This window comes from Lipophrys pholis (genome assembly GCF_963383615.2).
Source record: "Lipophrys pholis genome assembly, chromosome: 2".
Taxonomy (NCBI): domain Eukaryota; kingdom Metazoa; phylum Chordata; class Actinopteri; order Blenniiformes; family Blenniidae; genus Lipophrys; species Lipophrys pholis.
Genome location: NC_137636.1, coordinates 8,666,810 through 8,683,819, shown reverse-complemented (window position 1 = coordinate 8,683,819; position 17,010 = coordinate 8,666,810). Strand labels below are relative to the sequence as shown.

Genomic DNA, 17,010 nt, shown 5'->3' with positions numbered 1-17,010 from the left:
CGAGCTGTCAGATCAGTGTGCACGTTCATACGTAAGAGCACAGATCCATACTCTCTGTAAAGTTGAGGTGCAGTTATGAAAGGGTTTTGTGAGCAATGGAGGGAACATCCACCACAATGATTCCTCCAGTTCATACTTGCAGTGAAGAGATCACTTCTGAGCACAACTCCAGTGTCTGAGACCAGGGGCGAAGTGGTAGTTTCACACTTAAAAGACTGTAACTATCAAGGAACTCTCATGAACGCCAGACTGGAACAGCTGAGGTCTTGAATCAGCTTTGGATGAAACATGAAAAGCTGTCGAACAAGTCGTTAATTTCATATTAGAGATGCACAAGAAATGATCCATTCACGACCTGTATAGGCAAGAGGAAATGTTAAAGTAATGCATGAAGACATATTTTTTTGATGCTGGGCTGACATGTATAAAACGCTCAGAATCACATGTTCAGAAACAGCTGCTAACATGATCCCATTGACATTCATGTATTTAGGTCAGCTAGGCTAAGCTGGACAGTCGGTACGTCGTCAAACCACATGCAGAACATTAAGACTACATGTGACTCCTGAGGAGACAAAATTGTATAATTCCCTCAAATCAAACTGGCTCCTTAAATTAACTGTGAATGGAAATTCCACACTATAAGTGAATTATTAGATTGTGTGTGTGTGTGTGTGTGTGTCCGTGTGTGTAAGTGATTTTGTGTGCCTCTTTTAAATTGACAGATCAGTCTAGCCAGAATATCTGTTTGCTTCTTAAAATGCACAACTTGGCAATAATCAGCCGAATCGCTTGTTTACAGGCAAATGCTGATTAGAACCGGTGCACACATGGTAGCTTGACTGAAACATATCCCAGTTTATACATAATGTCTTATCACAACATCACAAAGAGAACAAATTCAAAACAAGAAAGAGATGATCTCTTTGAAACATTTATTATGAACTTATAAAGGTAGGATAGCATCGTTCAAATAAAGCTTTTGTAAACAGAATAGGGGTTGCAGTGTACTGACGAACTAGAAGAGTTTATTTCAGATGTAATTAATGTATACCCAGCAGTGGAAAGAAAAGGAAATAAAGAAAGCAGGGTAAATAAATAATACAAAAGAAAAATAGTCCATTATTGTTTAACACAGCACATTAGGCAAGATTACCAGGAGTTCAATTTACATGAAACATCTCATATATACAAGAAAGATTTACATTGATGAGGGTTACAGAGTCTTTGTGAGCTATGAGGCCCCGTGGCAAAGCAGTCAATGGAAGTCACATTTCAAGTCAAGTGTGGCTCTTTGCTTGAGGGGGGGGGGGTTTGGCTGGCAATGCCATAATCACAACTATTAGTCTCGACACTGGCACACGCTAGTGACAGTGCAGCGGCCCGTGTGTGTTCCTTGACACAACAACCCAATGACAAGGACGCGTCTCCCTCTGGGTTTGTCGTGTCAGGATATACAGCACCACTTTGCCCATCTTTTCACCCACACACCGCTTTCTCTCGAATGAAAAACGGAGAGGGAGGACGATGGCGGGAGGAAAAGTTGGACAAACGTGCTGCACACAAAGCGCCCCCGTCTGTCACAAATGATCAGAACACAAAGGTGAACACACCCTCGGTGATTTAACATCACATGTAACGGCGTTGACCCCGGTAAAACACGGGTGAAAGGTTAGGGCTGGAGACAGGGAAGATAAGGAGTGGGAGGGGGAGGAGGGGCCAAGTGAGGGGTGGAAAGGAAAGATGGGTTTTGTTGAGGTGGGGAGGGTGGGGCGGGGCGGGGCGGGGTGGGGGGGGGGGGGGGGCATTCAAACAATGAAGTAGCATCATAACTTCATCTTTTAATATAATTTTTTTTTTGTAGACAAGCAAGCAGTCAAGAAACATTTTCTTCCACCCTCTACTCGTATTTGTCATTCTTTTTTTTTTGAAAATTTGAGAGATTTCGGATGAGGTGTTGATACCTAAGAAGTGTTTTTAAGCTGCAGTTTGTCTTTTTGTCATCATGCAGTGTTGGGAAAAAAAAAAAACATGAAGCCAGTATGTCAACTTGATTGATTGCCTCAGAAAAATGGGAAATGCGTTTAGTGGATTGGTGAAAACATGGAGATGAATTAAGTAATGACAGTCCCACAAAAGCCGCGATCACTTTTGTGCGTTAAGTCACAAAGCAAACGGCCTGAAGACTGATCATCAGCCAATTAGCTTTTTGAGAGTTTGCAGAAATGGATGATAAATTTGTGATGAATGGGTTGCCAGCCAAAAGTGATGGACAAACAACAAACCACGAGAAAATAAATAAACAAATGACAATCACATTTTCACAGACACATAAGGCTTTTTGATACAAGACAATATTTGCCATTATCAAAACTGTGTTATATATACGTGTTTCACAGAAAGTGTAATGAGAAAAATTGACTCATCATGTGGTATGAAAATGCTCTAACAAAAAATTAAGTTAATAAGGTGTTTACAGTTAAAAAAAAGAAGAAAAAAAAAAAAAAGAAAGAAAGAGAGAGAACACGAATGTAATTCCTGGTAATTTGCCATCATCTGTGTTTTTGGCCGTCCTGCCCCTCGCAGTTATAGACAACAAAGGAAGAAAAAAACCAAAAGGCTATAAATAAATAAATATATAAATATGTTAGGAAAAATCAGTAGCACTTCATTTGTTTTATCAGCTGGGGAAAATAAAAAAACATATAAATGAACTCCACAGTTCAGCCAGTATACCAACAGGGAGCTTTGATTTATTTTGTTGTTTTGTGCAGACAAAACTGAATCCCCCTTGGGGCAATAATCTACTCCGATAGTACTCACACCCACTACCTTGGTATGGCCCGCAATCCATTTCATTTCCTTTTACCCACCTAGACATAGAGGACATGACAAGTTTTTTAAAGAAATACAATGTTCTCTGCAGTAAAGAGCCTTGCAAATCCTCCGCTGATGATTTAAAGCTTTGATTGAAACTTCACTCACGGACTTATTGGCTTACTATCTCCGGATAGCTGCATTTGTTTAGGGGATCTGCTGTATTTTTACTCAATAAGTGATTGTAGTCAGGTCAGTCCCTCCTGCATCGAGCTGCACTTCAACTTAATCATTGAAATAATGTTGGCAACAGACTCAACTTCAGATTACACCGTTTGCTCACAGATTTGGTTAATTAATGTCTTCGTAGCTATTCATCCAGCTTAATTGTTTAGTCACATCTGCAGAAAACAAAGGAGCTGTACTTATTTTCAGGAGAATTTCAACCCCACTGGAACGTCATCAGTCAAAAGTACCAAGGGCACATACAGTACAGGAGATCACAAACCCAGGATCCTGATTAAATGACAGGATGGCTGAGGAGACGGATGTATGATCACAGTCGGCAACAATCACTGGCCCCTCTCCATCTTCCTCTTTCATACCGCCAAACTCTGTGTCAGCACAACCCAGAAGATATTGCAACAGACTTTTCCCCTCAGGTGCAACATTGTCATAGTTCATTAATCTTCTCAAACTTCTCCTGCTGCCATCAGCCCCCGTACATACTACTAATCCTCTTATTAATGTGGCAAATGAACCTGCACAAGAAGGACGACTCCCTCAAGGCTCCATAATTACAATGGTCTGTACAAACTCCTGTTTGCATAGGATGTCCATTCATTAAATTTACTGACAAGACAACTCCAGGAACACCACGCTAAGGATTCCCGGCTGTTCCTCACAGGTCTTTTTTTCCCCCCACATCCTGCACTTTAAAATGAACACTCCGTTGACTGTAATGTTTAATAGCCTGCTCATTGCCTGTGACTGATGCTGTGATATAAATCTTATTATTATCATTATTGTAGTGTCACAACGAGAGAAAATGCGATGCCCCAGTCAGATCCAAACAGAAAAACAAACCCAAATTTCAAACAAAAAGCCCAGTAGAATTACTCGGATTATGTCAACCATGAAGCATATGTTGCCATTTGTTCTATATGCAGTCAAACTACAGAAACTGCACAGAAGGGAGCTGTTATATGTCCCTCGAGGTGAGCTGTGATTTCTGGTATAAGAGCACATTGGAACAGCGTAAGGTAATTTCAGTGTTTGCTTCTTTTCTGTCTGCTATATCACAAAAAAACAACAACAACAAAAAAACAGAAAAAAAACACACTAATAAACCAGAGCAATTAAAACTTTTTACCCATGATGTGTTGCGCAACTTCAAACTACATAAGGCTCACCGTTGGGCATGATGTTTTTCACTACCAAGAAAGTGCAAGGAAAATGGAGAAGACACATCCATGTCCATTTGCCAATAAATATAAATATAAATGTAGATATGCACACACTAAATGATTAAGTCATTTATTATCACGTGCACCATTGGATATTGGGGTTATTGGTAAAGAGAGCGAGAACGAGAGAGAGAGAGAGAGAGAGAGAAAACTAAAAATGTGGATTGTCATCGGTTATGCATGATGTTTCATACGCCGTCTCAGTGACTATTTTCAAAGCATCCACCCCTCAGGAAAACCATGTTAACGCGTTCATAACATGAGCCATGGGATCTGATGAGGAGTACATAGTTAATGCGTAGCCACTGGGCTCGCGCTGTAGTAGTGAAACACATCTATGTACGACTACTGACAAGAAGAGAGTGAGACTGATGGTGATGATTATACTTGGTTTCTTAAGATGCTTGTGTTGCCTCGTGAAACTAGGACAGTGTTTTCATGCATTTTTTTTTTTTTCTTCTCCAGTGTTGTTTACACTAATGCAGGTCCCCAGAGGCTAAATAATAAGTAAGGAGAAAAAGAAAGGAAAGGCAAGGATTGCTTCTATTGCTGTGAGGTAAAGTTCGGGGTCTCAGTAAAGCTGATTTCGCTTGGCATTCTTCTGTTGCCATTCCTACATCTCCTGTACACTCTGAGAAGACGACACAGCTGAAGCCTTCATGCTTTGTACTTTGCCCGCTGGTTTATCAATTTTCTTTCAGTTTCCTTACTTATTGATTAGTGCTGATGTTGCATAGAAATGACTCTTAACAGCAGGAGGAGAACAGCTTTTCAATTCTCAGACATGAGGTCAATTTTAAAAGCTATTTCCTTCAGCTTTAAGTGTGTCTTTGTCTGGAACATCCTTGTATTCCTTATTGGCCTATTTCATAGGAACTTCAGCCAACAAAAGATTAGTGTCTAGTAATTAATGTAGCAAAGTAATTTCAATGAATTTATTATATAACTTTGTATATACTTTTTTCATAGTGCAATAATTCAGCACTGTGCTGAACATATTTGCAATACAACACATCAAATCACACTTTTCAACCCCCCCCCAGAAATACCTGTAATACTTTTAAAAGTTATTGATGCATTCCATTATTACAAAATCATATCTGTATTCGAGGAATCTTTTAATAATGCAGTTGTTATCTCATCCCAAAGCTTCTAGTCTGCAGAGAATATGATACGATAACCTGATGGTATTGCCTTTTGGATATATATGGTCTGTTTAAAGATTCATTCAAAAGTAATTGTTTTTTTTTGTTTTTTTAAACCTATTTTATTTTTCAATTATAGCTAATATTTTCTCCATTTTTCTATTTGATATGCAGGCAGAAATCCAACATGGTAGATAGACATCTATTTATCAATACACATGAAATGAAGATGACGTGCACGTGTCAATACAGATGGTTACACTGGACAAAACAATCAAAACACGGATGGAATGATGGCATTGAAAACATACCCTGCCTAATCCAGTAAGACATGTCTGTGCAGTCGGGGCAGTTTAATCATTTTACCACAATCAATATCTGCCATTTAACCTTGAAACTGAGCAAGAATCTTTATCTGAAAGATGTTTTGCTGTAATTATGATGGAGAACCAATAACTTCATACTCTGAGAGTCTTCATTTTAAATCTCTAAAGACATATGAGGTCACAATGGAAGTGTAAAAAATTTAATTTCCCTATAATAATAAAGATATGGTGTAGGAAAGTGTATCACCGGCATAAATTATTTGTGCATATTTGAGTGGGTATTGCTGAAAAAGGACATCTCACTTATACTTTATAGAGTAGTTGGTTTTGTCCAGATCTAAACTATCTTGTCTGAATGTGAAGTTGATTTGATTACAATTTTGTGAATACAATGGCACGATTTGGATGTGTTTCATATTTCAGGGCTTAAGGTAGTTGTTCAGAGCATTGCACTAAACTACTTTATATTGTTAGGAAATACAAAGTACATTTAAGACTGAGGCACAACTTGAGACAGGTTCCAACCCTCATTTTCTAGAAACATTACATTTATGCTGTACACGGGTACATAGAAAAATATGAATCAAACCGTACAGAGCATTTGAGAGGAACGTGAGCGAGAAAAAGTGTCTATAAGAGTGCATTATTTATGTTATGAGTGGCACTATATAGAACACACCGGCGCTGTTTGTGTGCTTCGCTGAATCATTTGTCAGAATTATTGATTCCAATAAATCTTGTGTGGAATTGTGGGGTGACTGAGCAAATCAATGAAGTTGTGCTTACAGTATAGTGTCATATCTCATGTGTTGTCCTCTGGGGTTGAATAGCAATCCCCAAACCCCCACCGCCACCATCACCCATCTCATCGCCTCGTCTCGCCTCTCTCTTTGACACTTCACCACACACACACACACACACACACACACACACACACACACACACACACACACACACACACACACACACACACACACACACACACACACACACACACACACACACACACACACACACACACACACACACACACACACACACACACACCAATGGGGCCTGGCGAATGACGGAACACTGAATGCCTCTTTTGAATGCTACCTCTCACAGCAACGAATTAAATGCGACCCCAGATGCATTGACCCGGAGGTATGCATCGGCAGGAGCTGCACAGCGTCACCCCTGTAATTCTACTCGTTCTTCCGGATAGATCTTATCACTCACATCTCTAACTGCCATTATCAATCTTCCCTGTGCAGTCTCTGCATCATTAGGCGAGAGTATTTCACTAAGAACACTAACATAGGTTTCACTCCTTTCTTCTCCTCCCTTGCATTTATAAGTCCACTGCAGGTTGGCGTCGTGCCAGGCAGTGCCATGCAGCGCAACAGTGCCACCTAAAGGTTCAGTACCACCACCCGGAAAGCCTGACCCACTGACAGCAGTCTCTCTGCCTCCCCTTTCCCCTCTGCACTCGTTCTTTCCTCCTTTTCTGCTGCACCCGGTATTTGTCCACGTGTGCTCCATTAGATTAGAACTGCGTGTTTTGTAGTGGTGCTTTATTAGCAGAAAAATTAATAAGGCTTTGATAAAAAGCAGCATGGATTACGTTGAAATTTGAGGCTCATTATTGGCTAATCCTTTTTGAATTGGATGTGTATCAAGTTCCAGACAAGCTTCACTCAGTTCGCTAGTGTGCTTTGAGAGGAGGCATTTAATTCGAGCCTAGATGATGTGGCAAGCCTACAGTGACATTCACAATACTACTGCAGCAGACTAATTATTGACTGTTGCATGTGCTGCAGGTGTTTAAAAGGTTACAGTCTTTTGTGGTATTACAATACACATCAAAACAAAGAAACAAACAAAAAAAAACATGAACACACTCAAGACTTTCATGAGGAGAGGTGACAAGTCAACTATTTTTTCTTTTTTTTCTTTTCAGTTTTTGTTTGGATAATGTTTGCAGCATTTCACTATGTTGAAAACAGTAATCTGAGTAGAAAGGCAAGAAAAAAATGTTTCTTTCACAAAAAACATTGAGTCACAATTAATGTTATGTGGGTACATTTTACCAGTGATCTAAACTGGGTGCTGAAGAGACAGGATAAGGCAAGGCAATTACTCACCCACTTGCATTTTTGTTAAATATGAATTAAATATATAATCATGACAAAACATTGGTCTATAATCGTCACCCCCAAATTACTCAAGTGATTGTTGAGTCCATAATCACCTCCAATAATTAGCTGTTGTTCAAGTTACTCTTTTTCTCTTTTGCCTAATGCTGAAGTTGAGCAACAGTGAAACTTGCTGAAGCAGTATGTCTGAGCAATACTTTTTTTTTTTTTTTTTTCTGTTGCTTCGCAGTACCTTAGAGTGAGTCCCTAATCTAGACTGGCACTTTAGCACTGTGGAACAGGGCAGTTATAGGCAGTACTTATAGACCAGTAAAAGTGCTCTTTTACCTGCTGTCTGGTGTGCATGGGCCCCTTCGTCTTGAACCCTCCTTGGGAGCTGCACTCTGAGGCACTGAAGTGGTCGGAGCTTGTGGAGGATCTCTTGGAGAGGGTGTCACAGCCCCCAACAAATGTGTTATCCAACGGGAGCTCCTGAATCACGTGATGCTTCTTCACTGAGACAGGCGTGTCAGCCTTGAGGTGAAAGGCCGACTGCGGCGAGGCGGACTTGTAGTGCCGGGCCAGGTCTGGACTGCTGGGTTTGAAGGTGGTGGTAGGTGTGGCATTCCAATCAAAGCGTCCAATCCCTTGCTCCTCCAGCTCGGTGGGTAGACTGATGGTTCCGTTGATTGGCTCATGGGCAGGATCGTCAGGTTTGTTTCCCTCAATGGTGACAAAGTTAAGCAGGGAGCTTTTCGGGGATTTCCTTTTCTTTCGTTTTTTCTTCTTGTTCTGCTTGTTTTCTGTGTTAGGTGACATCCACTCAGCCCCTTGCTTTTTTCTCTGTGCCGCTTTGAACCTGGAAGCGTGTCGGCAGCGCAGCAGGACGGTGACAAAGATGACAATAATCACCACTAAAGCACCAGTAACAAAGGCTATCATGATTGTTAAATAGTCACCGCTCTGATAAGTTTCACTACTTTCACCAATGTTTCGGTCAATTGGGGTCTCCATGGTGCGGCGAATGAGATCATAGATGAGTGTTGAGTTGCCCACAGTGTCATTGACATAAAGAAAGACCAGTACCAGAGTATGAAGAGATTTAGGATATCCCAGGTCACTAATATTGACCACTAATCTGTGTAAGCCTATGTCAGTTAGAGCAGGTTTTTCTTCCAAAGTAATATTCCCCGTGACCGGGTCAATTCTGAACAGGCCCTTGTTGTTCCCGCTCACAATAGTATATTTGAGTTCTGCATTCATCCCCGTGTCACCATCTACAGCAAACACTTCTGCTACCACAGATCCAGGGATAGACGAGAGCGGGACAAGCTTGAAGGACGTGTTGGAGTGGGGAAAGATGACGATAGGCGTGTTGTCGTTCACATCGATGACATTGATGGTCACCTTGGCAGCTGACGAACAAGGAGGCCTGCCACTGTCCACCGCCCTAACGTCGAAAGTGTAGGAGCTCTGTTGCTCCCTGTCAAATGACACATTAGATTTTATCACCCCAGAGTAAGGATCTAGTATAAAGTTCTCATTGTCATTCAGGATAGAAAGAGAAACAGCAGCATTTTCTCCGGCATCCGAATCCGTCACAGTTATCACCCCCACAGTGCTGTACTTAGGAAGATTCTCTGACACAAAGAATTGAAAGTGGTTATGTGTGAACTTGGGGTTGTTATCATTTTCATCCAACACAGTTACAATAACAGCAGCCTGTGTTTGCAGAGGGGGCGTCCCGTTATCTCTTGCTGTTACAGTGAAGAGGAACCTGTCCTGATCCTCTCTGTCAAAAACCCTGGATGCCGTCAGGACCCCTGTCTTGCGGTCAAGATCAAAAAATGAAGCATTTGGTCCCAGCTGATAGACAATCTCAGCGTTTTTCCCACTGTCCTCATCTGTGGCGCTGAGAGTGGTGAGAAACAGGTCGCGTTTGTTGTTTTCCATAACAGCCAGCTCAATAACTGGCTGAGTAAAAATAGGCGGGTTGTCATTCTCATCCTCCAGCCTCACTCTCACCAAGGCAGTCTGATTCAAACTTGGCTTTCCAGAGTCCGAGGCTACGATTTTAAAGTTGTATTCCTTCGTCCCTTCGTAGTCTAGCAGTGCAGATGTCTCCAACAGATACTGGTTGTCATACACAGCTTTCAGATGGAAGGGCACATCCTTCTCTATAAAGCAAATGACCTTGCCATTGATGTCGGTGTCTTTGTCTGACACCGTGATGAGAGCAATCTTGGTATTGATGGGATCTTTCTCTGAGAGGAAAACAGTGCCATTAATGGGACTTATTATGTATCTCAGGTCTATATTAGGTGGATTGTCATTAACATCAGTCACATTTATCGTAACAGTAGCTCTGGCTGGACTTGAGCTGCCATCACTGGCTAAAACAGAGAGCTTATGAATAGCTGTCTCCTCTCTGTCTAGAGGTCGCTGCACTGTAATTAGGCCAGATGTCGTGTTTAATGCAAAAAGTCTTTTCGTAGCAGGAGACACCTGAGTCCCAAATACATAATGTATTTCAGCATTTGCCCCAATGTCTGCATCTGTGGCCTGAAGCTGCACCACAGACGTGCCAATAGGGGAATTCTCTGGTATGTGCACCTCTATCTGACTGTCTTTAAACACAGGTCTGTTGTCATTGACATCTGTTACGGTGACCTGGAGAATAGCCGTGCTGGATTTCTGTGGACTGCCGCCATCCTCCACTTTAATCTTCATCACATATGTATCCTTCTGCTCTCTGTCCAGATTCTGCTGCACAATAAGCTGGGGCCACTTCTCCCCCTCAGGCGTTTCTACGATATCTAAGCCGAAGGCACTCTGCCCGTTGATCAGTTCATATTTGTGGACACTGTTGGGGCCAGTGTCTGGGTCAGTGGCTGAAGGAATAGCAAAGCGGCTGTTAATGAGCGTGTTTTCTGGGATGGAGATGTTGATCACAGGGGAAGGAAACATTGGGGCATTGTCGTTTGTGTCTTTGACGATTATTTTGATCTTAATCAGCCTGAAATAGTCATTAGGCAGGATGACCACTTCAATTTCAAAGGAGCACTCGCTGTCCTCAAATGAGAGACCAGGGCACAACTTCTCTCTGTCGATTCGGTTTGATGTTGTAAATATCTCTCCAGTGCTGCTCAAAACACGGACCAGTGGGTTATCTCCTGCTTTGGAGACAAGCCGATACACAAGATTAGCACTTGCTCCAGTGGCAGCATTTGTATGGGAAATGTTTAGGTCCTTTGGTATGTTTCCAATGAGGACATTTTCTTGCAGCTCCTCTCGGATGGGGTAGATCAGCTCTTGGGCTATTGATGGATCTAGCCATATGCAGGCGAGAAGGGCACCCAACAGGTAATAGTCTTTTAGATCCATGACAGTTAATGTGTTTCCAGCCTTTGCAACACAAAGGTTTCTCTCTCTATGCAGCGTTGTTACAGGCAGTGACTCCTTGCATGTGACAGCAGGAACGAACCTATGAATACATGACAGAGTTTCCCTTCAGTTAAGTTAATATCACCATGCACAGTAATTAAATTAAATGAACAAGTACCCAACCCCCTTTTCACATTCAGCTGTTTGATCTACTTCTTTCTTTCTCTTTTAAAAAAAACCTAAAACATGATTTTCTATTTAATTTACCCACAGGCACACAAAGACAAATCATTCAAACACTAAGGAGGAAAATAAAATCACAAACACACTACAGCATCCATTTAAAACATCCACTCATGTCTGTTGCCCCCTCTCTAAACCCTCTGTATTTTATGGTCACTAAGAATGTATCCTGCCTCAAACCCCCATGGCCACGAAACTTCACAACACATTAAACAGTATTATTAATTTTACACTCAAATTGCAAAACAAAAATTAAAAATAAAAAATCAAAGAGCTTAAGTTGTGTGTGGGCTTCAATAACGAATGAATGGGCATGGATGAAGCCTACAAACTAAGCTCAGTCAGATTGTGAATTTGTAGTGGGCAACTGAGACCTATTCTTATCTTACATACCCAAATCCGGTGCAGCGCAGGAGAGAGAGAAAAAAAAAACTGGAGTGTGTCAGCTCATAGTCTTCCCATCCTGTGATCGACCATATGTGAGTTTATTCTGGTAAAGATATCCCCCTTCTGTCAGGTCTGCCTTTCGGTCCGGGAAAGATGGAAAAAAAAAAAGAGAGAGCGAGAGAGCGCGCGCGCGCGCGCAACTATAATCGCCCGGCAGGAGTGATCAGATTCAATAAAAGCGTTTGGATAAAAGCAGCTGGTGGCAAAAACTGGGGTAAATGAGAGGATGCATATGTCGCAGTTCCTTCTCCCCCATTTAACTTCAGGAACGGACAGGGTTCAGTCTAATTGCGCGACCTGCGGCGATCAGCGTCGCTCCCCGGCAGACGCAGCAAGGTGGTCGCTCAGTGGCTTGTGCTGTCTTCCATCGGAGCGGGTCCGAAAATCAATGCTCATCTCCCGTACAGGTCCCGAGGAAAGAAAAAAACAAAACCCGGCGTTTGTGTTGGTTTTTTTTTTTTTTCTTCTTCTTCTCTTTTATTTTCTCTCTTCCCTCCAACCGGCTACCTGTGAAGGTGAAGGCGCCGACGAGGTGAACGCAGGAAGAGACACCGGTGTCCCGTCATGTTTCAAGTTCACGGAGCCCCATCAATACCCAGCCGCTGGAGGTACAAGGTTAAAAAGATCATGGACACATTAGGGGATTTAAAAAAAATAAAATAAATAAAAAACAAGGTGTCAAATCTCTGACGGGGGAGGGGGGGGGTCCCACTTGGAAAACGCCAACCTCGATAGACGGGCTTGTTCAGAGTTGACACCGATGCGCAGCGCGGATGTGCCGTTTATCCTTGCACTCTCACTCCCAGAGCAGAATATCTTGCACTAACTCTGTGTAAACCCATAGGAGGGGTGGTGAAGTACACCACACCGACGCGCCCCCCCACCACCACCACCACCGCCACCTCCCCTCCCACCCTCTCTACCCCGTCGACCCTCGTCATTGGACACCGCCCCTCTCTTTCTGTGGCGTCTGCAGCTCGAGCGGCGACGGGATTGGCCCGGAGTCACGTCACTTAACGCGCACCGGAGGGCTGTCCGTGGTGAGATGCTCCGTGAAGATGCTGCAGGCTGCGGAGACGCTTAACCAAAACCCCGAGGCTGGAGGGGGATGATGATGATGATGATGATGATGATGATGATGATGATGATGATGGTGATGATGATGATGATGACGGTGATGAAGCTGGCAGCACTGCTGATGATAATGTAGATTAAAAAAAAAGAGTGGATGTCCTTTAGCTTTTTTTTTTTTTGTTTGTTTTTTTTTTAAAATCTCCCAGTGTGTTATTATATAAAAGGCAGATAACACTTATTGGCTCTAAAGGGACGCATCAAACGCATAAGCCAACCTGTTAGGCTGTCGTCAGGTAGGCTGCAATAATTGGGGTGGACATGAAAAGCCACGCGAGTGAGCAAAACAAAAGATGCACTGTAACAGTTTCCCGTGGATTCAGACTTGCCAAGAATAAACAGGCATATACAATACCAGCCTTGTGAAAGAGTCACTTATAATCGCACTCTAAACAGAGAATCCGTTGTCTAAGCATGTTTGCACGGGGTGCATATTCACGCTCTGTCCACCTCACTTTGCACCCCGCAGCCAGTCGTCAGCATTCGTCGGGGAGAAATAACCTTGACAGTTATCCCAGTGATCAGAGCGACGGAAGAGGCATGCGGTTGAGGCTCTCTGCTTAATGGGTGAATTGCACTTCTGTTGAAAGTTTGGTGTGTTTGTGCAGGAGCTGTGTTGAAATGCGCAGGCTGTGGTGTGACTTTAGGATCAGATGATCTAACACGACAAGTTTTAAAGCAGTGCCTACTAACCCACACCCCTCAAAAAAAAAATAAAAAGAAAAAGACATGTGAGAAGTGACACAAGGTAAGTAGAAAATAGCGGATTTGATATAATGAAAATGAGACTCAGCCATACAGATCCAGCCACCATTTAATACCGGCTGCCATCCAATCATCACTTAATTCCAATGCAGAAGATAACCCTCAATTTAAAGCATGCCTCCCTGGCTGTGGCTCTGCTGAGAAAAGGCAAGCTGTTGAGCTTGAAGGGCTGAGCGGCCTATCATGGTGAACACTGCCATCTTGAGGCGGACTTTCACAAATGCTCTGGGCTTCACATCTCCGCAACCCACAGCCGAGCACACACATTCCTGGAACAAGACTCCGGGCTCGACCACTTCAACAACCGGGACAAGGAGCCGCAGAATAGATGACACAATGAGTGACTCAGTGAGAATCCACGTGTGAAAAAGGGAACGCGGCAAAAGTGAGAATAAGCCCCCGTTGTTAGCAAATGGCGATGGAAGTGATGCAGAGGACATGGGACCCGCACTGTTGAAGTGAGAACTAGGCTGCAAATGTCTCCTGAGAGGTTGGCTTATTGCCTGGTCAGCAGTCCATTAGCACAACCAACCTGGTGGCCTGACCTTTCTGCCTCTGGATCCAGCCATCACTGTCCTTAGCTGGGAGAGAGCAGCTAAAGGAGTGATCTGTCACTTCGGCTTAAAGTCTGACACCCTGATGCGGAGCAAAAAAGTGACAACATAACTGTCTGCAGCGGTGAAACACTTTCTTGCACTGCTGGCCAGCTGGAGTCATTAGGAACTCATCACAAGCTTTTACCTCCTCACTGAGTGTGCCTATGTGTGTCACGGGTTTTTCTTCTGCAAAACAAGGAATATGCTTCAATTTAGTAGAAATTTCCAACACTGCTGGTTCTCCAAGGTGTTTGGGTGTGTTAGCACAGGCTTGACTGCACAGTAATTGGTAAGACTGGATCAAAAAAAAAAGAAGAAGAAGAAGAAGAAATACACTCGGAAAGTCCGAAATCCCCACACATGGCGAAGCAATTGTTAAGACATTAGTATTGATCAGCCCTTCTATCAAAACCATATAGAAGTAATTTGGACATTGTGTGTCACTGGGTCAGTAAAATCTTACTTACTTCACACGATGGGAGTCACATGACTTTGCCTGAGGCAACAGCAGAAATCTACATCTCCTAAATCCAAATGTACACTGTTACTGTGTTTTGTCATCCTGTGCTGTGTGTTTTGAACTGGCTGTAGTTAATGTTTCTGCCAGTCAAGTCACTGACAAGTGATGAATAATGGATGGTAATTTATGCTCTTGGTCTTGTGGTGTATCTCCTACAATCTTACATGGACGATAGAGCCTAAGGGAAGTGTCCAAAGCTGAGCTCTTATGATTCCTGCTGTACCAGGTGCAGTCAATCACGCTATTCACCTTGGTTTGATTCGCAACACTGACTTATTGACTTGTTCATGCTGTTGGATTGGCCTCATGAATAATACAAGGAACAAATATGTTTATCTTTCATTTCCATTAAAGTACAAGGTCAAACAGGTAATTTGATGTATTTTCCGACTCAAAAAGATTTGGGGAGCAGGAAAAAAATGTAACTTGTTGGTGTCGCAACTTCTGTAACAACGAAATATCCCATCAGTCTTTTAATACTACTTTATCCAAGCTGTGTGATCCCAGCTGTTTTTGGGTGACGTCAGAATAAACCTCAGTATGCAGTGCCAGTCCATCACGGGGCAAACACAGAGACAGACAGTGAAACATCTATTGGAGTCACCTATATGTTTATAGACTGTGTGACGAAACCAAAGTACCTGGAGAAAACCCACACCCTCACATGGGGAATATGTCAACTTCACAGAGAAGAGCCATCATGCCCATCACGGAATTGAAAGATTGATACACAAGGTCATTTTAGAGCACAGTTTCCTACGCTATCTTTTACCAGTGTTAGAATGGACATAATAACGCAAAAAAAATAATTGAGCAATAAGAACTCCAATTATCTAAATCCCTTGTAACGTCTAAAATGATTGAACAACGTACTGCATCTCAACAGAAACACTAACTGCAATGAATACTTATTTTTACTCTCAACTTCCCACCTCAGTTCCTGTAATCAGCTGACTCAGAGAAAAAAACATCAGTGAGGCTATTATCACATGAGCTGAATCCTGCTGCTTGTGATACTGTACCACCTGCTAGCTCAGCAAATGTGCACTTAAAATTGGACTTGTGTTATAATCAAATCTTTGGAGTTGTCTAACTCTTTGCCAAAACCCTCCCAACTGCTGGGTTACCTTTGAATACTTTGAGTTTGATCTATGAAATGCAGTCAGAAATGCCGTCTATCATCCGCACCTTTAACGTCCTGGCGATGTATAAATAGAAAGTAACCATTTTGTGTTTGTATAGCTCGACTCACTCTTTCTGTTTGTAGCCCACTGAGAACATTGGTTCCATTTGTTCCTTGTCAATACCACCAAAAAGCCACTGCTAATGCTGATGAAAATTTAGGCCCCCCTTTCCCCTTAAAATCCTTTGCCAGTGCAACTGCTCTCAAGAGTGGTAATGACCCAGTGGATAATTGGCATCACACATGCTGTGGACCCTGAATACTAATCACAGTTTTTAATCAGACATCTCCAGCTTAAAAGTTTAGATGCACGCTTGTGAACATTTGAATAGGAAATGTATTTATTTATTTTTTATTCTTTTTTTTTTTTTTAATACATCACTGTGAAATCAAATCTTTGAAATTCCTTCAAGGAACATGTGTTGTATCACTTAACAAGGTAGTCTGATATGTGCCGGGACAAAACATCAGGGCTGTAAGCTTATGAGTTAAAAAAATTTAATGCTTGCTCAAGGTAATTCTTTTATGATTCACCATATGGCAAGCCCGAAAACATCACATGGCCGATGCTGAGCTTCCCTAATTTTTGCAAAAAAAATTTTTTTAAGGTGCTTTTTCCCTCCACCCAGCACTTCCCTCACCGCCAAACGATTGGCATTTCAAAGGTATAATGCGGTTCATGATAATCTTCAGTACATTGATTGACAGGTTGTTTGATCAAAGAAGATATCACCGGTGGATTAGAGTTTCAAGATCCCAAAAGTGCCAGATATCCCTCATAAGAAATGCCTTTTCTGTTTTCATGCCTTCCCTCTGACTGTAATGCTCTCTCTCTCTCTCTTTGCTTTCTGCGGCACCTTGCTTCTTCTT

The 17,010-nt window shown here is 42.4% G+C and overlaps 1 protein-coding gene across 2 annotated transcripts in view; it reads right to left on the bottom strand.

Moving 5' to 3' along the window:
* The window catches only part of pcdh9 (protocadherin 9), a 203,640-nt gene extending 190,871 nt beyond the window's left edge, over nt 1–12,769 (bottom strand). The window contains exons 1-2 of one of the 2 annotated variants that reach the window (XM_080491593.1): nt 11,892–12,769; nt 8,220–11,355 (exon numbers count right to left, since the gene is read on the bottom strand). In XM_080491593.1, coding sequence (XP_080347719.1) covers nt 8,220–11,255 — 3,036 coding nt within the window. In that variant the 5' untranslated portion in view covers nt 11,256–11,355; nt 11,892–12,769. Of the gene's footprint in view, nt 1–8,113; nt 11,356–11,891 lie in introns of those variants that run through there. The other variant, XM_080491594.1, reaches the window with a different exon arrangement.
* Nucleotides 12,770–17,010: the final 4,241 nt, after the last annotated feature.